This window comes from Diadema antillarum, unplaced genomic scaffold (genome assembly GCF_040938485.1).
Source record: "Diadema antillarum isolate AM-2024a unplaced genomic scaffold, OU_Dant_1.0 seq00000457_RagTag, whole genome shotgun sequence".
Classification (NCBI taxonomy): Eukaryota; Metazoa; Echinodermata; class Echinoidea; order Diadematoida; family Diadematidae; genus Diadema; species Diadema antillarum.
Window position 1 is genome coordinate 926,486 of NW_027271429.1, and position 23,493 is coordinate 949,978.

General features: G+C 36.6%; 1 protein-coding gene across 5 annotated transcripts in view; it reads right to left on the reverse strand.

The window, feature by feature from the left end:
* LOC139732968 (uncharacterized) overlaps nucleotides 1-23,493 on the reverse strand; it is a 107,572-nt gene that overhangs the window by 75,979 nt on the left and 8,100 nt on the right. For all 5 annotated transcript variants that reach the window (XM_071643807.1, XM_071643803.1, XM_071643804.1 and 2 more), the window contains one exon: nucleotides 16,657-18,203. In XM_071643807.1, the coding sequence (XP_071499908.1) occupies nucleotides 16,657-18,093 (1,437 nt within the window). In that variant the 5' untranslated portion in view covers nucleotides 18,094-18,203. The remainder of the gene's footprint in view (nucleotides 1-16,656; nucleotides 18,204-23,493) is intronic.

Sequence of the window (23,493 nt, forward strand, 5' to 3'; positions counted from 1 at the left end):
CACGGTGCTTAACTACGAGTGGGGACCCCCCGCGGCTCGTGGTTAGAGCGCTAACCATAAGATTTCTCGTGGCTCGAAACATCGAGCAAACCTCGAGGTTTGCTAACTACGAGTGCGTCTTCACGGTCCCTAACTACAAACTCTAACCTCGAAGTTTCCTAACTTCGAGGTTAAGGGCTCCCGTCTGAACGTAACTAAAGGAAGTGAGAAAGGCCAAAACTGAATTTGTTAGTAATACCGTAAAATCGAATATTAGTAATTCCAGTGCAATTTGGAAATCGTTGAAACATCTCATGCCATCCAAAAGTCGGAAAGAAAATATTATGTCTATAGAAAAAGAGAATGGAATTATAAGTGACAAACGAGAAATAGCAGACTGTTTTAATTCATTCTTTACTGAAATTGGTGAGTCCACACAAAAAAGTGTGGAGTGTGATCATAGCGCACAATACAGACAGTTCATAAGAGCACGTGACAATACGTTTGAATTTCACTCGATCTCGGAAAGAGATGTAATCGACGTAATAGACGTATTACCAGATAAAAAGTCTTGTGGAAGTGATAATTTACCATTGTTTTTGTTGAAACCTATTTCTAAATATATTGAGATTCCTTTGACCCAAATGTTCAATCTGTCCATTCGAACAGGGAAGGTGCCAATGAAACTGAAATGTTCAAGAATTACACCCGTTTTGAAGAGTGGTAAAAAGACTGATATGAATAACTATAGACCGATATCTATATTACCTCTTTGCGCTAAGATATTAGAGAAAATTGTGTACAATCAAGTTCATGTTTATTTGAAAGCTGCTGATATTATCAATGTAAACCAGTCTGGTTTTCGTTCTCTACACTCCACTCAGACCACCCTCCTAAAAGTAACGGAGGACTATTTAAGTTCTATGGACACAGGGAAACTCGTTGGCATGGTTACTATTGACCTGCGAAAAGCGTTTGATACAGTCGATCACTCTGTACTTCTTGACATTGTGCGCTTGATTGGTATGGGTCCTCTCGCCTGTGAATGGTTTGGGGATTATTTGAGTGGTCGCTTTTAGTGCACTGAAGTCAATGCAGTTAGATCCCAGCCTTTGAATGTAAGGTGTGGCGTACCACAGGGGTCCAATCTCGGTCCTCTTTTGTTTATGATCTACATTAACGACCTACCCAATTGTTTGCAGCATTCATCCGTTGCGTTATACGCGGAGGACACATGTATCTATTTTTCTTGAGAGAGAATCAGTCAGATTGAAGCCAAACTTAACACCGATTTGGAATATGTATCTGAATGGCTGAAGTGTAATCACTTAGTTCTAAATTCCAATAAATGTGAAGCTATGATAATTGGTTCACATAAGCGAGTTAAAAAGCAACATATCAATATAGTAATTAACAACACAACCATTAAACAGGTTTCTTGTTGTAAATATCTTGGTGTTTATGTTGACCAATCACTTGACTGGAATGAACATATTGATTATTTGTGTAAAAGTACAGTGAAAAATTTGTACTTGTTGAAACAAATTCGGTCTTTTATTTCTGATGATATTGCCCTTTTGTTTTATAAATCAATTATTCAAAGTAAATAAGATTATTGTGATGTTGTGTGGAGGAACATAAAGAAATCTCATATTCAAAGACTCCAAATTCTTCAAAATAGATCACTTCGTGCAGTACTGAACGTACAAGCTAGGTTCCGAACTGACTTATTATACACAGCATTACCCATCGATAAACTGGATAAGAGGCGACATAAACATACTCTTCAAATTATGTATAAAATTGCACACAAGTTTTGTCCGAAATATTTGCTTGATATGTTTCAATTTAAAGTTTTCAGCTATAACGTAAGGAATTCATCGTTAAATTTTGTGTTACCTTTGATTAAGACTTGTTTCAAACATAAAAGTTTGACATATTCTGGATCAATGCATTGGAATAAGTTACCATTGGAATTGAAACAAAAACCAACGTTTGTAAGCTTTAAAAACGCACTTGACCGAAACTGTTAATTGACAACTTTTTTTAAGTTTCTGTTCAGTTTTTGTACATGGTTATCTTTGATTGATCATGTTTGTTTCTGTCGAAATGTGTACCGCAGTTTCATCAACATGTTATTGTGTTTTTTCTATAATATGTTTTTTTTATGTATGAGTTTTGTTTTTGTTTGTTTGGTTTCTTTGTTCGTTTCTGTATAAAATGTATATCTATGTTGTATCTTTTATCCGCACGGACCTGCGGAAGAACAGCCTTCGGGCTGAAGTATGTGCCGTGCATGAATAAATGAATGAAATGAAATGAAAACCGATTTGTGTTTATTTGTGTTTTGCTGAATGGGGAATGAGGGTGTTTGGACATTTTCGAAGTTTATGCGGAAATATCTCATGCACATTTTACTAAATTGTGTTTATTTTTTCAAGAAACTCATACATTGCAAGCAAACACAATGAAAGATCTTGAACAGTTCAACGGGGTGAGGGAGGGCAACTGCAGGGGGTAACACCATAGCAACTTTCCTTTTCCATATCATATCTTCCTTACGCCATATGGACACGGTATACAATTAATTGGTCTATTGGTGGCGCTGTTCACCCTGTCGGTCTCGTTGGCCTTCTTTGTGTTGGTCTCGTAGCCTCGTTTGTTACGGTCTTAAAGTGTAACCTGGTCTTAAATTGTAACTCGATGCCTAGGCTTCTGAAAATGTGTCAGAGCAGGGAGATGAGACCGAGAGGCTCCCTGGTCAGAGCATTGCGGATGCGGTCGCGCACTCAAGGTTGTGCCCATCTCCCATGTAGTCCATGGGCCAAGACCAGATTTTTACGATATTGGTACCACTTAAAGGGAAAAATTCTGCTTATGCATTTTGAAATGGTATGTATCTGTGGATGATATTTTGCTATGATAGCAATTCCAGAGAAGTAGCTTAGTCTCAGTATCAGCCGTTAACCCTCATAACCACAAATACCTGTTTTAAGCTACGTAAACCATTGAGGGCACAATCCGCTCCCTCTATAATTTCAATATTTTTCTATCGATTGCTCTGAAATGTGGCACAAATGTAAAACAAGACATACCCTACAAAATGGCACCATCAAAACTTTTCTTGGAAACCACAAAAAGGGACGTCAAAATACAAAGAAAATAAAGAGAATCCCATGAAATAATATCCAATTAACTAATTTCAAGACATATGTCGGGCAGTTAAAAGGCAAAAATGCATCTAGTTTTTGATGTTGATTTCTTTGTAGAAATATTAAGACACATTTGAACTTCATATTCACCTTTTCAGAGCATTAATTTACAGGTCCAAATCTTAAGAAAATTGTGTTTTCCACAGAAAAAAAAATCAAGACAAAACACAAGAGGGCGCTGTAGCTATTTCACAAATAATTGAATACTTCCCTTAAAAATATATATTTTAAAGTATGAACAATTTGAATACATTATTCTGAGGAAGTTTAAACTCTGTAAGCGCATGTGAAATGCACAGGCTGTTCAAAATGATTTTTTTTGTTTACTCCAATAGTATATCAACTTGAAAACAAAAACAGTATATTGCAGCTGTCATGTAAAGAACACTCAAACAAAGTTTGCAGATTTCTTCAGTCATACATAAGATAATAAATAAAAAGAAACTAAAACTGGGTCAAAATGTGAAACAACTTGCTTATGTTTAGGCTGTTGCCATGGTAACCAAAATACTTTAACACAAATTAAACATATCATCTTATACAACGTATAATTTTATGCGTAATAAGTTTTTGATAGGAAACTACATCAAATATGAAGGTGATCAGACAAGATATCAAGAAACTTATGGTGAAGAAATTTTTATTTTCATTATTAGCGGAGCACCTCCCTCTCCAAATTTTTGCTATTTTGGGGATAATAACAATTCATCCACTGTCATATAATCAAATGCGAGGGCATCCCCGTTCCACACACGAGAGCGATTGTATTCTTTGAGCTGTTATTCAACAATGCGATCAAGATTTTGTGAAATATTTAAGGGAAAAGATTTAAAAACGCATTCAAGGACAATATCAAAGGCAAAATTGTATCTGTCACCTTTAAAAAAAATCATGATTTAACTATAATATTCGTAATCAAATCACTCTGTACTTCAACTAAGCAGAGCCACTATCATCACCAACATTTCGATATCAGTAACCTATATAAGGCACCTCAACAAACAACCCCAAGTACCAACCACCGAGAGATAGCAAGACATCCTTCTTAATGCTAATAATTCTGCAAAACGGGTGAGTTAATATATTACTAAAATATACGAAACACTTTATAGAGCAAACTTGCATCGATAAGTAATGGAAAAGGATAAAGTGACATGAAATAGGATAGATAGTGCCATGATAATCATACCAAAAGATATACGAAAAACGAACATCAGTATTAATTAAAGAAAAAATAAAGAGCAAACACAAAATAGGCACGCAGATGTATATAATGAGCGTTAATCCAAACCAGAGAGTTTTGGGGCGGCTTTATTCTTCCGTTTTGTTTTTGTTGGTCACCGCCATGTAACTTCAGAAAGTCACTGAGCTTCGATATAGCTGAGGAGTAACAAATGTCTGCAAATGCAGATAAAGCTATGTTGACGGAGCAAATCAGTGTTTGTTGCAGAGTATTTGTCAGAATTTTCAGAGCAATTGCATTTTGGTGGAGTTTCATAAGTCTGGAACAAGGAAGTTATATAACGATCCCCTCTGACACAAGGTATAAAGAAAAAAGTTCAAGTGGGCCCTAGATACCGAGGAACAAATAGAATTGCTAAATCGAAACTACTTTGCTCCTATAGCCATGCGTCATGCTAGGATAACCAATTTGCGAGAAGTACAATAAGCACCCCCCCCCCCCAAAAAAAAAGAGAAAAACGAAGAAGGATAATTTCTTTCATTGTTGAATAACTTTCTCAATATTTGATAAATCATTTGAAAATGTGATGTCCAAGTACAAAAACCAAAGTCTGGGTTTGGGGTAAAAGTTTTGGAATGGGAATGGGCAAAACCCTCCAATTCCCTTGCTGCATACAACCCTTGGGGTACGACCGCGGTTATGTGTTAGTATCAAGATCTGCAAAGACCTTATTTTAAAGGGGCTGTACAGTACTGGTTGAGGTGGGGATTCATGTTTTTTACATTCCTAAGTGAGATAATGAGAAACATCTTATGAAATATGAAAGAGCATGTAATTTTAAGAAGGATTCAACGTTTATTTGATGAAAATTGGTTTTCAAATGGATGAGATATCCAAAAACGTGATAATAATAAAAGACTACAGGCCACGCCTTTTATTAGGATCTGTTTGTTTCACCTTGTTTTTGGATATCTCAGTCATTTCAAAACCGATTTTCATCAAATAAACTTTTGATACCCCTTTAGAATTGCATGCGCTTTGACATCTCATAGAGTGGTTTCTAAATATCTCGCAAAGCTAAATCCTCACCTCGACCAGAACTGTACACACCCTTTAATGTATGTTTGATGCTGTAATCTTTATGTAATGGATTATACATCAGTACTATCTTCCGCTTTGTATAATCTTATCATTTTGAACTGCCATCTTTGTTGTGATTACTCCAGAATCCCAACTTTCACTGTTCTTTCAGATAGGAAAATTCATTATCACTTATCTTATCATAATCATAATCAGATTAAACTGAAATTAAGCATGCCTCATTAAACACATTCTGTCCATAATTAATGCCCACTTTCGAAGCAGTAGCACTATCCTTTCAAAAGTTATTAGAGTTGAAAGTGAAGAGTGTGGACAAGGTTTTTCAGAAATGAAAAAGGGATTCTAAAGACACACCTAATCACACTATTCTAAAAAAAAAAAATGTTCGAGATAAACTGCTAAAAAACACACTTTCCTGCCCGTTTTATGATACCAAATTTTAGAATAATGTAAAAGAAGACCCGCTCTTTCAGAAAATATGAAAAAGTCAAGTTCGGCTAGGTTGACCCATTTCACGTATGTTCAGTCCTCACGCAAAATCAGTGTGTGCGACTTTATGTTCGTTTTGAGGTGCACGGTCACATAATTATGTAAGCCTTAATTAGGCTATGTCTTAAATATTCATTGATAGTCATTTAGCCAGATGTAACCCTTGAATTGGCTGTAAAACTGTATGAAAACAATTATTTTTTGCTCGGCACAAGATACGAAAAGATGCACAGTGGAATGTAGCAATTTATCGTAAAAAATCAAATTCCATGGGCATCTTTACGGAGAAAATGAATGGCAATAAATAGTAAGAAAATATCGTTGTGCAGTAACGTCTCCCATTCCATACACTTTCTCCTACATAAAGAGAGGTACCACGTAGAACAGCCTTTGGATATAGCCTCGACTGCCTTGAACGTAGACTATTACTCCACAGAGATACACCGCGTTCAAGCAGTGAGTTCTGTAGAGACCGTGCTTTCTCGATTCAGACGCACAGGCTGATTATTAAAGCCCAGAATGCATTGATTAAAGACTACATTTTTCATGACTAAGCTACTCATTTGGAATTGCTATCATAGTTTGATACACTTATATATGTCTAACAAACAAAATGGCACCACAAAGGTTTTGTCCCTTTTGGTGGTACCAATATCTGACCTGGCCCATGGACTAATGGGAGAGACTGAGGCTCAGTGCCAGTGGTGCTTGTAGTAGTTTTGGCGCAGACTCCTCTACGACCAACAAGAGTTTGTGCCCGCAAACAAATACAATTGTAGTACATTTGTCATCATCAGGCGCGTTCATTTCAGTTCAATTCAATTTAATTCATTTGTTCTTCAACGTGATATAAATGAAATCTTTAACGAATACAAACTACATAAAGGAAAAGGAACTTAATTATTCATGTTATTAATTACATGCATGTATACAATGTATTGAAGAACGTAAGGGTTCACTAGAATACAATAGCTTGATGTGTACTCCTCAGAGTGTAACATTCCGAAAGAAAATAAACAAGACACTACGACAAGATGCCTACTTCAGATAGGAAGGGCAACTGAAGAAAGGACGAGAGAGAAAACAAAATTCAAAATTGCTATTTTGCACAAAGAACTAAGGATTGAAAACAATTACTACACAACGCAGCACACCGCATAGACACACGAGCACGGACAATACTACGACAAGATGCCTACTTCAGGAGAAGGGGATGCAGACATACATGAGTTATAGGTTCAATACATTAAAAACAAGATCAAGAGCAAGAGAAAAAATCAACAATGAAAAGAAAAATTACGATTTTTCATATGGTATGTTTTACTTTGTTTGTAATATTTATTTCCTTCAACATTGTCATACATGAATCAATATGATTTTCAGCAAAATCTATGAATATATCATATTACAATGTACATAACGTAAAGGGAAAAATAAATGTGTACATTAATTTACGTACCAAAATATATTGCATTATCAAATGTGCGGATAATTATCTTCGAAATCATGGATTTTTCATTTTTCTATACGTTCTTCATTATACCGTATATGTCCACAAAAAAAAAAATACAACGGGACCCTCCGCAATGATAGCTTGAAAGATGGCGTATCAATCAAAATACAATTTCAGGATACGAAATTATAACTCACTGCCCACATCTTACAGAAAACCCCATTCTATTTGCTTCAGTGGTCAAAGAGAAATGAGGAATTTTGTAGAGCATGTCAGGAATCTCTTCCCTCAAAGTTTTGTCTATTGTGTTCACACACAAGAGCATCAAAATGCTAAACTTTGATGAATCAGACTCATGGCATGCTGTACAACATTCCATATTTCTCTGTTACCACATAACCAAATTGAATGGGATTTTCTGCAAGATAGAGCTAGATGTTATATTTTAAAACCCTGAAGTAGCATTTAGACAATCGCATTCAGTGATATCAATGCGAAAATCTGATTGTAGTTTTTTCGGGGGGGACATAATGTATAAGAACCAAAAATAATAGAGCTAGGCAAATATGAAGACAAGGTTAAGTTGGAAGTTTCATGTTAGATCATGGCGGCATCCATGTCTTGGTAGGGGGAGGCGGAATTTTCAAATTTTCAGCATCATCTTGAAATATTTGATTATGACAATAACATGTACACTTTCACAAATAATGTGTAGCATCCCTTGGGTAATAGAATCCCACTTTGTTTGAAGGGGAACCAATTCGAAAGGCCTCAACATAAGGGACTGTTTGAACAAAATACATGTCATGAAGACAAGGTTAAGTTGGAAGTTTCATGTTAGATCATGGCAGCATCCATGTCCTGGTAGGGGGAGGCGGAATTTTCATATTTTCAGCATCTTCTTGAAAGATTTGATTATGACAATAACATGTACATTTTCACCAAATGTGAAGCATCCCTTGGGTAATAGAATCCCACTTTGTTTGAAGGGGAACCAGTTCGAAAGGCCTCAACATAAGGTACTGTTTGAACAAGATATATGCAAATCTTCTTCAGAGCCATAAATAACAGAGCTTATGCAATGCTATATCAGAAAGTGAATGTATGAATGTATTTTTTTTTAATTTGATATGAAGGGTGAGGGGAGGCAGAAGAGGGGGGGGGGAGAGGAGGCGTATTGTTCATATTTGTAACATCTTCTAGAAAAAATTCTTAACTGTTTACTTTACATGACAGGTAGCATCCCCAGAATATTTCAACGTTTAACATATTGTTGAAAAAAACACTGTAACGGTTTTGCTGGTGTGTAAACAATCAATGACACCCTTATGGGCTTTAATTTTCACAATTTTTGCCTATAACACATTCCTGGTTGGTTTACATTCCAAGATCAAAAAGGTCCTCAATGGTTTTCACTTCGAAATCCTATATGGTGACCAATGATGCAGCGTAGGAAAGTTATTTCTTGTTTTTTGTTTTATTTTTTCTGATCAGTGTATATATGATAAAATTCACAATTTCATCAGGAAATCCAAACTTCATTCCTCATGTTTCCACTTTTCTTTTTATTTTATCTCTGTTTTCTTTCATGATAATTTCCTTATGTCTCATGTGCAAAGTTAGCCATATAATTAATGATAAATCAATAAGTATGTTTTCGAAAGTGATTTATATTGTACCATACAGAAACAGCAATAAATGAATGAAATGAATAGCTCATATCGGACCCTGAAAGCATCTGCAGCTTTGCGCTTGTGACGTGCATAATTACTAAAGGTAATATGTCTGCTCCACGTAATGTGTTGTTTATTGCGAATGATTGTTCTCGAAAACATGCAACCCATAAAATATCCTGCATACAGAAATGTTCATGCTTATTGTGATGATTAAGTGTAAAAACATTTTACAATTCACTGTGAGAAGGAAAATTTGGTTTATTAAAAACTATTTTAGAGGTTTGTACATGTACTAGTAATGCTGAATAAATTCATACAAGACACTCGCAAATCACGCATCAACAACTCACTAATACTCACATACATCAAGGTATACATATAGATTAGGTACAAAACCAAATTATGAAAGGATGGCAATTTTCACTTCTTAAATGTAGGTTTCAATATGTGACAGTGCACCTCAAAACAAACAAAAAGTCGCCAGATATAAATTTTTAGTTAAGACCATATTCTGAAAGAGCAGACTTTAAGCTTTAAAATGATGTATAACTCAAATCAAATGGATTCTCCTAACCTATCTAAATATTGGAAAGAAAGCACAAACTCAGGAAAAGTGTGAAGTGAGAAAAGAGGCTCTGAAGTACAGTGTCTATTCAAGCGCTTATAATACCAAACCGTGCTGGCTGTGCGATGAATGGGACAAAAAACAGGAAGTAAACCACCAGAGTAACAACAATGAAGGGATTATTAGATTAAATTGAAATTAAGCATGCCTCATTAACACATTCTGTCCATAATTAATGCCAACTTTCAAAGCAGTAGCACTATCCTTTCAAAAGTTATTAGAGTTGAAAGTGAAGAGTGTGGACAAGGTTTTTCAGAAATGAAAAAGGGATTCGAAAGACACACCTAATCACACTATTCTGCCAAAAATGTTCGAGATAAATTGCTAAAAAAACACACTTTCCTGCCCGTTTTATGATACCAAATTTTAGCATAATGTAAAAGAAGACCCGCTCTTTCAGAAAATATGAAAAAGTCAGGTTCGGCTAGGTTGACCCATTTCACTTATTTTCAGTCCTCACGCAAAATCAGGGTGTGCGACTTTATGTTCGTTTTGATGGAGTTTTGATGTTTTTAACACATACGTGTCATTCCATCCCCATTTCAGTGTCATTTACTCCCTCTTCTCCCCATCTGTCATTCACCTCTTCATCTATAATGCCTCTTAAAAAATAAGCACACTTCATACATAATGACAAAGGCTTAAGGAAGAAAATAATGATATTCATTTATGACATATTGAAATATAAGCATACAGAATGAATGTTAATTGTTCTAATTTAAAACCATGGCAAATATAAAAGTGAGCGGTGAGTGAGCAGACGACTGAAAAAACTGGCCCATAAACGTATCCAAAACCACAGGTGAGGCTCCATACGGGCGAGAAACATTTTCAGAAGCCTAGGCATCGAGTTACACTTTAAGACCGAGTTACACTTTAAGACCGTAACACTCGTTTGCCTTGCGTCTGTCTCGTGAGCTTTATTTAGTCTCGTGGGCTTGTTGGCTTAGTATCGGTCTCGTGAGCCTTTTGTGCGTAGTGTCGAACTCATGGGCTGTACAACTCGTGGGCTTATTTAACTTGATGTCGAACTTGTGGGCTTCATTGACTAAGTATTGTACTCGTGGTCTGTACAACTAGTGGGCTGTATGACTTAGTGAGTTGCGTGACTCGTGGGTGACGATCTCATGGCGTGCATCCTTGTCGACAGATAAAAAATGGGGTCATCCCAGTAGACCGACACCCACGAGTCATACAGCCCACGAGTTCGACATTAAAACAGGTCCATGAATCATACCGCTCACGAGTCATACAGTACATGAGTTCGACAATATGCAAATAAAGCCCATGAGACCGATAGTAAGTGAAAACAGCCCACGAGTTTGACAGATAAATACGGCGCGTAATGTGTCGGTCTCGTGGGCCTTGTTGGTTTAGTGTCGAACTGATTGGCTGTATGGCTCGTGAGCTGTATAACTCATGGGCTGTATGACCTGTGAGCTGTATGACTCTTGGGTGTCAGTCTTGTGACGTGCACCCACAAAAATTGTTGCTTGTCGGTTAGGTAACTTTATTTCATTTTCATTTTCATTTTATTTCAACACGGTAATAAAAGGGAAACTTGCTGAGCCATCGGCTGTTATTCTGGAATTCCGTGCATGTATACAATATAACAGAATGAAAACAAGATTCAGTAACAGCATAATAACAATGATTGAAATAAGAACAAAAAAGAAAGAAAAAAATCACAAAGAAAGAGAAAAGTATATCTACATATAACAGCACATGAAAAAATACAGACATTGACAAATATTGACATAAAACAAATGTCAATATTAGTCATCGTGTAGCATAAAAGGAAACGTTATGATAATTGATATGATGTTATGATGATAATACAATGAAATGGATTTCAAACTACAACTGCGGATGTTTCATATAAAACGTAAAACGTCATAATCTTGATATCATATGGGAGATCATTCCACACTTTACATCCCCTGTATTGTAAACTCATACGTTTTAGAATTAGTTGAAAATCTACATAACTCAAATTTGAACATATTGCATCTAAAAAAAATAATTTGTATATTTCAATGAAAACAACTCACACAGACTTTAGGAGAAAACCCCATGAGCAATGTTATGCATTGTATGTAACATTCTGTGTTTTTGTCTTTTCCAATAGTAGAAATACTTAATTAATCATAAAAAAACATCAATTGTGTTGAATATCTTCAATTGACTTTCAGAACTTCTGAATTACTTAAAGTCCTTCCAACGGAAACCTTTAATGCTGTAAATTTTAAGAGTGACATTTCGTGATTAATCGTGAAAAAGGCCTTGGAGACATCCAGGAATATACCAAATGTACATGAAAAAAAGAAATCTAATGAGGTGGTGACCTTTTTTTTTATAAATTACAGAAAAGCGTGGCTGATATATTTACCTCGTAATCAAAACTGAAACACTCAGCCCATTAAAAAAACGATTTATATATATATATATATATATATATATATATATATATATATATATATACATATAATATAATATATATATATATATATATATATATATATATATATATATATATATATTTGTATATATATATATCTTTTTCGGAAACATTTTTCCCCTAAATAATAGAGAAATCATTGGGGACAGTGAAATCGGCCGTTCAAGATTCAAGATTCAAATTCATTTTCACTTCCATCCAAAAAAAAAACAAACAACAACAACAATGAAATAATATACAATGCATATGTACAGGATATCTGTAGTAATTACAGAATGTCACAGTGATTTAACAAATTACATTATGAAAATAAGAAGCAGATGAAAAAAATGCAATTATATCTTTGTTTACATTTAGAGCGTATAATACCAGTTAACTATTAAGGAAGGGGGATGACAATAGGGGCTCCCACTAAGATCCAAAGCTTGAACGATATGGGATCCTCAGAAAATACACATGACAGCAATACAAAACAAAATAAAACGAACCGATGTCAACTGACATGAACTCAAAATAATTGGGGAGGGAAAAGAAAGGGAAAACAACTACAGCACGTACTGTGGACGCAAGCAAGCTGGATTCCATGATGTAAAATTAAACAAATAAAACAGGATGTTAATCTCCAGAGTAACAAAAATGAAGAGATTATCAGATAAAAGTGAAATTGGGAGTGCCGTATCAACACATTCTGTTCATAATTGATGCCAACTTTCAAAGCAGTAACATTATCCTGTCAAAAGTTATTTGATTTTAAAGTGAAGAGTGTGTTCAAGGTTTTTAAGAAATGAAAAGGGGACTCTAAAAACACACCTAATCACACTATTCTTCAAAAAAAGTTCAAGATAGACTGCTAAAAGACACACATTTTATAATCCCAAATTATGATATAATGTAGAAGAAGACTTGCTCCTTCAGAAAATATCAAAAAGTCAAGATGGGTTAGGTTGACTCATTTCACCTATTTTCAGTCTCCACACAAAATAAATGTATGCGACTTTTTCTTCGATTTGTGGTGCACGGTCACATATGATACGGTGTGATTTCTTTTGTAATAAAGGTAATTGATCTAAACGTGTTTTATATGAATCTCCCCAAGCGAGAATGTCGTTATTCAAATATGGAAGTATCAAAGATGAATATAATGTAAGCAGGGACGATAAAGGAAAACAAAATTTAAGCTTATTAATCATACAAATATTACTTGAAATAATTTTACACATACCATCAATATGGAATTTCCATGAAAGCTTATTATCAACTGTTATTCCAAGAAATTTTACATGGGAAACATTTTCGAGTGGAGTACCATCTGAAACAACGTCAACAAGAATGCCTCAGTAGAATTGCTAAAAAGTATGTATTTTGTTATTTGAAGATCAAGAGATATCTTTCTTGCTTTTATCCACTAGGCGACATTTTCGTACTCTGAATTAATTGTTTTTATTGTATTTATTGTATTTACAAGGTTAAGAGGATTATTGTGCGAAATAAAAAAAAAAACAAATTTGAGTCATCTGCAAAGAGTAATCTGCAAAGAGAGTAAAAGAAAGAATATTAAATATGTTTATACTTCATTACTATTTCTTTTTCAAAATAACATTGGTCATAGAGGTGTGAGTCGCACCTACTATGTATGTAGTTTATAAATTGTGACACTGCACCTCAAAACAAACAAAAAGTCGCCAGACATGAATTTTTAGTTAAGACCATATTCTAAAAGAGCAGACTTTAAGCTTTAAAATGATGTATAACTCAAATCAAATGGACTCTCCTAACATACCTAAATATTGGAAAGAAAGCACAAACTCAGGAAAAGTGTGAAGTGAGAAAAGAGGCTCTCAAGTACAGTGTCTATTCAAGCGCTTAATCTTTACCAAGCCGTAATGGCTGTGCAATGAATGGGACAAAAGACAGGAAGTAAACCACCAGAGTAACAACAATGAAGGGATTATCAGATTAAATTGAAATTAAGCATGCCTCATTAACACATTCTGTCCATAATTAATGCCAACTTTCAAAGCAGTAGCCCTATTCTTTCAAAAGTTATTAGAGTTGAAAGTGAAGAGTGTGGACAAGGTTTTTCAGAAATGAAAAAGGGATTCTAAAGACACACCTAATCACACTGTTCTACCAAAAATGTTCGAGATAAACTGCTACAAAAACACACTTTCCTGCCCGTTTTATGATACCAAATTTTAGAATAATGTAAAAGAAGACCCGCTCTTTCAGAAAATATGAAAAAGTCACGTTTGGCTAGGTTGACCCATTTCACTTATTTTCAGTCCTCACGCAAAATCAGTGTGTGCGACTTTATGTTCGTTTTGAGGTGCACGGTCACAATTGATCACATACAGTAAACTACAGAAGAACGCGTTAATCATTGCTGTACCCACCAAAGCATGAGCTATATACAGTTGTATGGGGACGGACAGTGATTTGTCCAACATAAAAGTGAATCCTCTGACTAATTCTGGCTTCTTTTCAAAACTTCAGTTTTCCATGCATTGTAATTCATTTTGAGAACTACCGTGTTAGTTGACGCACGGATGGAAGCATGCATGCACATTTGATAGGTAAGTGGTGGGCTAAATGTGATATCCGTGCAGATAAGCGTAAAGCTAACGAGTGCATGGTAGTATACGATTGGAATGGCAAAATTAGTGGGGGCGTGTAATGACATAAAAAAGTAATGACATAAAGAAAAAAAACTTGGGCTTAGAGGTAACACATATGCCTGCTAACAAGGTGAATTTTTCGAGCAAAATTTGGGAGTCTAGAGGCAATGGTTCTTGTATTTTTTTCTAATTACGGGAGGATGGATTCTCTGGAAATGTTTGGTGGGCATGGTTTCTGTGAGTTACAAACTGTACGTTCTTCCAGTAGTTGCTTGTTTCAACTTACTTGCCGTTGTACGTGTGGGACTGTGTTTAATTTGAATAAAAAAGAGAGTCTCTGGCAAACTACGGGCCTGAATGTGCCACGACTCTGGATCCCCGTCAAAGTTTGCGCAACATCGACATTTACGGCATACTAAAAGGGGGATGCTCCTCTTTTGTGGAACCTCATATTATTTGCAACTTGTGTTGTGCATTGCGTACAGTACATACACCGACAAGGAATGTTTTAACTAGCCAAACTAGCGCTTGTGTCGTCTCTTAGTACAAGTATCTATAGGCGTACGGATAACACAAGCAGGATGACGTGCAATGTGCACTATCACATATGGTGAAATGTCCTACAGCAAAGTATGCGCCCTAATTTCAGATTTTTGATTTTTTTTTTCAGATTTGCTAATCTCTTTTTCGTTGCACCCTATTTCAGGATTGTTTGGGAATGATTCGGAAACTACTCGTTATAAGAATTACTGCGGGGAAAAAAGGTAAAATACCCCCTATTTCAAGAATTTTCTGGGATTTTTGCCGAGAACTGAGAACCCAAAATATACAACTTTCCCGACAATTGGGAACTTGCACGCCGTACCAATGACCACTTGAGTAGGGGGCGACCTGGGTCATGTCAGTACACTGTTTTTCCTGCCAGTGTCGACTTTGTAGAATATAATGGAATTAATACAAAACGTAAGCGTTTTTGCAATATTACGCTGTAACTAATGTAATGAAATTTATATATTATACTGTACGTAAAGAGACCCAATAACAGGCATTCCATCAACCTGTTTCTGATGACGGAAAACATTATACAGATCTATTGTACAATGAACTTTAAGAATATTGATGGTTGATAACGGTGAACCCCTCCCCGTTAGCAGGAGCACCACTTTCAAAACAGAGCTTACATTTCCCACATTTTTCAGAAATTTTAGTAGCAAAAAAAAAAATGTTTCATTTCACTTGCCAAATGTGTGAGCATAACATCAAGAGGGCTAAGTACTGACCTGAATAGGTCCAAATTCCGCTCACCATGACCCTCAAACTGATAACCCCATATTCTTGAAGTTGAGTGCAATTGTTTCACATATGCTTGGTCATTGACGACTTTGAGTGACAGAAGGAAAGGAAATGTTAGGCATGGACGAACTTGAATGACTATTGACGAACACCGGGATCGATCTGATTTTAGTCGAGTGTAAAGCATACTCTTTCCTTATCTTCTCTTGAAATGTAGATATTTTCACACGTAAAAAAAACACAGCAAAAAAACTCTTGTCAATTTTTTTTTAATCCTCCTTATAAATCTTATACGCGATAGCAATGAAAACAACGCATTGGATGACATCTTTGTATACAACCACATTTCTCTTAACCTTGCGACTGCACAATGAGGGAAAATTATTAGTATCTTGACGAAATGATCTACAACTCGATAATTAAGTGAAATTTTCAGTTTGTTCATTAGAAAACACTAATGAAGAGTTGACGATGTGCACCTGATCAACAGTAAAAGGCATGCAGACACAATCAGAATTACATTACCCTTTTAAAACTATTTGTGGCTATTGGAATCAAGTTGTATCACTCACCACTTCGTCACAGTGCACCATGAACGCAACTCCTAAGTGTGTATGCTCTGACGAGTTAGGTGATAAAGTGTATTCTTGCCATCGTTTTCCCACTGCTTTGGTCACCTCCTTAGTATGACATTCAAACGCAACGTCAATGCATATATCCTGGTTACCTTTCTCTATCAAGCCATGAATGATATCAAGGCCAAGTTTGTTTTCTAACGCTGAGGCGAAGTAAAGTAGGTTACAGAACTCCTGAGATCGAGGAAGAAGTTTGTACTTCAAATGGTCATACTTTGGACGATCATTGGAGAATAGATTCTTGATGTATACCCCTGCAGTATATTCCTGGAACAATTTGTGTGGAAACGACACCTTTGACTCAACAAAAGATGAAGTGTTGATATTTTGACGACGCTCCCTACCGATGACTTTTTCTTCTATTGTTAAAACTCCGACCATTAAACATGTTTTCATGGCATTCTCACACTCTGTGAATTGTTCTTCGGGAAATGAAAAAGCTCTGTCCAATAAACCGTTGAATGCTATCTCACTTATTTCTTGAATCGCCCTTTCAGCTTCCCTTACCTTTTCAACAATGCCCGGCTTTTTCAAATGTTCACCTGATTTTGATGCATAGTGTTCTTTCAGAAAAGAGATCATTGCTCCAAAAATCTCCGAGAAGGTTTGCATTTTCATTATTTTTTTTCGCATGTCTTCTTTGAGTTCCTCCCACATGAGGCAAAGCATTGCGCAGTAAATTGGAAACGGGGCCATGCTCGACTGGATGACATCACTTTCCTTGATAAAGTTGATCAAGCTTTCAGCAAGAGCGCCTTTCTTTCTAATCGAGAAGTACCTCCTGATATATGCCGATAAATCCTCCTCCTTAAATCCTTCGACGTTAATAAAGGTGTAAGCGTCAGCAAGACTCTTAGTCAGTGTGAATTCATTTGCCCTCCAAGGCCTTGAGGTCACAATTACCTTGCATGACTTATATTCTTCCGATACAAGAATGCGAATGATGTCACTGCTGCTTCCGTGTTCCAGGTCCCCGCTGAATTCGTCAAACCCATCAAACAAAAGGAGAACATTATGTAGATTTTTTGAAATGTAGTCGTCTATTACGGTTGGTGTTGCTTCATTTGAATCAGAGAGATAGCTTTCCACAATACTACCAATACTTTTGTTGACATCAGTAACATCTCGAAGGGGAACTAGAATCACCATAACCAGGTCCCGGAGAATTTTTCCCTGGCACCAGTCCCAGGCAATCTTAGCACAAAGCGTTGTTTTGCCAACACCTCCGTCGCCCATAATCAAAAGGCGCTTTGAAAGATTTAAATCTTCCTCGTTGGTCAAAAGGTCCTCGTATGATATCGATGATTTCTGATTGCTCCCTAGGTCGATCAGACACAGATTGGTATAAATATCATCCAAGTTTACACGTTCCATAAAGTTGAATGGATCAACAGTGACCTTGCGTCGCGTCTTACGGTAATACGCCTTCAGCTCCTTTTTGCATTGTTTTACTTGTTTCTTTGTTAACGCCGGGATAAGTGATCCTTTAATGCGAAGAAAAAGAACAGACAGAAGTACGTCATTTCATAAAGATAGTTTAAGGTCCATTCACTCTATGCTCTCCATTACTTATAACGACAAAAAGATCGTTTCATGATTCTATACAAATAGAATTAAATAGTAATTTTGGTAAAGCGTAGTTGATTTAAATATCAGTTGCTCTGCAAATATCTTAGGCTAGTAAATGTTAATAGCGAAACCACAAAATGTTACATTTTTTTTTCACATTCATTATTGCGACTTCGGAGGGATATCGGAAAGAAAAGTTGATTTGAGTGGAAGACACAGTCAAAAAAAAAATAGCGAAACGAGTATTTTGTATTTCATGACAGTGAGATAAAGTTATTGCTTTGAGGCTTCTGGTCATTTTGATAGTCAAGTTTGATCTAAGGAATTATAGTGTACCGATATTTTTATATAAAATGTTGATATCTTTACGCGACACGAAAGAACAGAAAGGAAAGAACCCTGTTATTTTCAACCACCTCTTTCCCTGATACTGAAGTCCTTGCTACAGACTGTAATAATTACACTGGCGTAGCCGGGGGTGGGGGCAATAGGGGCGGTCGCCCCCTCCCTCCCCCCCCCCCCAAAAAAAAAAAAAAAAAAAAAATGGATCCGGCATTCGGAAGGCGGGGAAAAATGTGTGTATACTGTATGCATGTACATGAAGCGGGTCTCCCTTTCAACCTTTCATCAAGTAAGATCCAAATATGCCACAAATGTGTGCACCATAACGTGTGACTGCAATCAGAAAATACAGAATCTCCCTCGTGTATAGGAGGGGGAATAGGGCTTATTCCCTCCCACATTCTCCTACTTTGTCTTCTTCCACAGACTTGTTACACATCTCTGATTGACAAATTTCCAGAGTTTCGAACAAAAGTGTGCGCCAGATTTTTCAATTTAAGTTTTAACACTAAAAAAAAAGGACCCTCAAATAATATTATGGGAGAGGTATCTTGCCACCCTCCCATTGCTTGGTCCCCTCAAACAGACTTAGTATGCTTTGAGATATGACAATTTCCGAATTTTCCACAAAATGTGTGCTTCAGATCGCTTTATTTCAATTCTAAAAACTCAAAAGCTTCGTCGAGCAGGAGAGGGAATCCCCCTCCCACACCCTCCCCCTAAGCTCTACCTCACTCGAAATAAGAGCTAAATTTCGTGATTTTAATACTTCCTCCCACAGTAGGGATTGTTTTAAGCAGATTACGGTATAGTACAGTCTGCTGTGTCGAAATATTGGGTCCCGTGAGATTTTCGTGCCAAAATTGTTTTTAGCTAACTAGGTCAATTTGGGGGTGCTGAATCCAAAGATATTTGGTTCCATTTTTTCCAACCACGTCTTCAGCCGCCATTTTGAATTTCAAAATGGCCGCCATAGCAAACTGTATTTGGACGCAATTCTCATAATGTGAGCATCATAGAAGGTTCAAATTTGATGCAAAAAGCATGTTTATGATGTCAGACATTTTCTGATACCATTTTCTGATACCATAGATAGTTTTGATACAGTTTCTAGGCAGCCATCTTGAAATTCAAAATGGCCGCCATTGCTAAATATATTTTACCCATATCTAAGGTTGTAAGCATTATGGAAAGTATAAATTTGGGGCAAAAAGCATGCTTGTGATGTCAGACATGCTAGTATATACTTTTTTTAAATGATGGATCATTTTCATTAGAGGCCATCTTGAAATTCAAAATGGCCACATTGACAAATGTAATTGGGCCTGTATCTCATATCTATACATTGTGTAAGGTTCTAATTTGGGGCAAAGAGCATGCGTATGCTATCAGACATTCTGAAACATCTTTTTCTGAAACGATGGTTCATTTTGATATTGAAGGTGGCCATCTTGAAATTCAAAATGGCCGCCATACCGGAACGTATATTTTGACCCATATCTCATGTTGTAAGCAATAAAGAAAGTTCACATTTCGGGCATAAACCGGGCTCATGATGTTGAACATTTTGATGCACTTTTCCCCTCCTTTAAATTGCAGATCACTTTCGAGGCGGCCATCTTAACATTCAAAATGGCTGCTTTTCAGCTAATATCTCTGGTTACAAGCAGCTTTTAGACATATGAATGTTTATGGTGGCGTACAGTATACATTCTTTTTAAAAATACACATAGGGCCCATACATTCAGTAATAATGGATTATTCGCATTGGAAACCACTCTTGAAATGCAAGATGGATTTCGACCATATTTGATGCTGTAAGATCTTTAAACTGCAAACCCAAGCATGCTGGAACACTCGTATGTATGTCAATAACTTCAGTGAATTGCGTAGGCGGGACTGCTTCCTGTCCTGTAGGTACACTGCCATGTTGATATGCAAAATGGTTGCCATGGGAAACATTCCTTTAAAAGCATTGCGTTTGGGTAAAAATTGTGAATGGGAAATCATGTGATTTTGACGTCAAAACAAATGAATTTCAAAAGAACCTCTTCATAACTGTCTGAGTGACTAACTGCCCCATTTAGACGATTTGGTTGTAGAGTTTACAACATTAGCCCTACATTCTAAAAATTCATGGGATAGTCGCTTTAATAGATAATGTCTTCTAGGCTCATTCCCTGCATATGTTTTTGAAGTCACAGCACTTTAAGGCTGTACACAAGGGAGAATTGGTTCTATAAAATTCTGCCAGAAACAGTGACTTTTGCATTTCTTGCTATGAGCATGATAATGAATTCTGTGGCCACCGTTGGTGTAGGAAGCTCAAAGCATTTAATTGAACATTTTATGCATACCCTCTGGAAATAAATACAATGTAATATATCATATTTCCCTGTAGTAGAGGCACAAATTAGGTTGTGAGAGTTTACGAGCTTTGCTCTCTGGATTTGTTGTGTCAAGACTACGAGGGTAAAGCGGGAGATTGTCCTGGTTGAAGTCATCCACGCTAAACTTCTGGGAGGCTTGGACTGTGTCATTGCACATTCTGCATGATTCCAGGTTTAGATACTTCTTGGTCCATCTGCTCTTTGAGACATCCTCAAATTTTCAACTTCAGCCAGCACCATAAAAGGCATGAAAAAGCAGACCTTTGTTTTTTCGCAACGAACTGCAGAAGATAATCTCTCAATAATGTCAATTTTACTTTTATCATTTCCTTTTCCAGTGATGGAGCAGATATCATGCAATGCAGTAAGTAAAGCAAACCTACAAGATCCATGAGGAGAATTGAAATGTCAGTGTCTACGTAATAATCATCAATATCTCTGATTTCCCCGTTGCTCTTGAAGAAGCGTCTACATACAATGGAATGAGGCTATCTGTTTCCTCGTTGTGAGTGACGGGTGACAGCCCCCACGGCATCTTTGAACCCTTTGTGTCTTTTTTTTCCGTGATGTGGTCTCTGTGTTAGATGGAAATGACTGCTCAGTATTTCAACTTTCAAGCTGATTATATGGCTCAGTTTTGTGGGTTTCAAAGGCATGGGTATGAAAAATGAACCTTTGTTAGTGAGAATGAGGGGAAGGCCATGAAATTATGAGATGAAGAGTGATTGTGGAATTATACCTTCCGATAATTGTATCGTTCAGCAATGACTGGATAATGACAGGTCTATCAGACTGTAGAGCCAGTAGAAATGTTATGAGAAGTTGGTGATCCTCTTAAGCTTAATGACTTTGGATCCAATCTTACATGGTGTATTTTAATCGCACGAGTTGAATGTCTGCCCTTATTCATACTATCCCAGAGATTAATATATCTTAATTCTCCTAGATACAAATTCTTAGTACAGAACATGAAAACTTCCCTTTTCATCTCTTTCTAGAAATATCCCCCTTGAATGTTTCCGATAGCTGATTGCCAAATACCACATTCATCAGCTTCAAGGCAGTGACAATTTTTGAGATTACCCTCATGTGATGGTCTTCTAAATTGTGGAGGAATTCTGATGCATGCAAAGCGCCACAGAATTGAGCTATTATTGCTCCTTTGTTGTTTTAGAATCATTGGCTGTACAGCAGTAAGCATTTTGGAAGTCTTAATAACTGAAGATGACCCACTCAAGGGCAATCAGGAAAAAGCCTACTCATTCCTTACTCATTCTGTATTATTCTAGAAATATATCTAGTGTCTAGCAAATCTTGTTTCAGTTTGTGGCCAACAAACAAGCTTGTGAATGGGATGCCTGGTAAGGTGACCATGGCCTTTCTTGCCATTGGCCATTGCGAGACTTTTCCTTTTTTTGTCTTCATTCTCTCGAGGCAGCGTCAAGTTTTTGAAGATAACATTCAGTTGTATCAATGCTTGCTTTTGTTCAACTATTTTACTGACTGGGCTTAGATATAATCATTAACGAGGTTCCACGATTCAAAATAATGTGTTCCCTGAGAGGCAAAAACAAACCGCTTTAGCGTGCAGTTCGCGAACCGCATATACCCGCCTGGCTATATGGGATGTACCGCTTACACGCTTGCCCACATGTATGGGACAGTGGTATGCCCCCTCCCCCCATACGCAGTTTTTGCCCCTCAGCATGGCTTGATGACGTCATTGGAACCTCGTTATTACATTTTGAATTTACGGCGACCATTTTGAATTGAGAGATGGCTGTCATTCTGCTTGACCTGGAAATGAATTCGGTCTATCTAGAACAATTTTGGCAAACTCATATAAGGCGCTTTCAACAGTGTAATATGTTTTCTATGGCAGCCATCTTGAATTTCAACATGGTGGCCTGTCTAAATGATCCACAATTAGGAAACAGCTGTACTGGAATGTTGGACACCACAAGCATGTGCATTCTTGAAAATTTGATGCTTCTACAATAATTGCAACCTGAGATATGGGTAAAAACAATATGGCGGCCATTTTGAATTTCAAGATGGCAGCCTACAAACTGTACAAAACAATCCACAATATCAGAAAAAGATATATCACAGTGTCTGATATCACAACGATGCATTTTGCACCAAATTTGAAGCTTCTACAATGCTCACTTTATGAGATATGGGTCAAATTACAGTTTGCTATGGCGGCCATTTTGAAATTCAAGATGGCAGCCTACAAATTGCATCAAAACGATCCACAATATCAGAAAAAGATATATCAGAGTGTCTGACATCACACTCATGCATTTTGCACCAATTCGAAGCTTAAAATGCTCACTTTATGAAATATGGGTCAAAATACAATTTGCTATGGTGGCGGCTGAATACGTGGTTGGAAAAAATGGAATCAAAGTTTTTTGGATTCAGCACCCCCAAATTGACAAAGTTAGCTGATAAAATCAATTTTGGCACA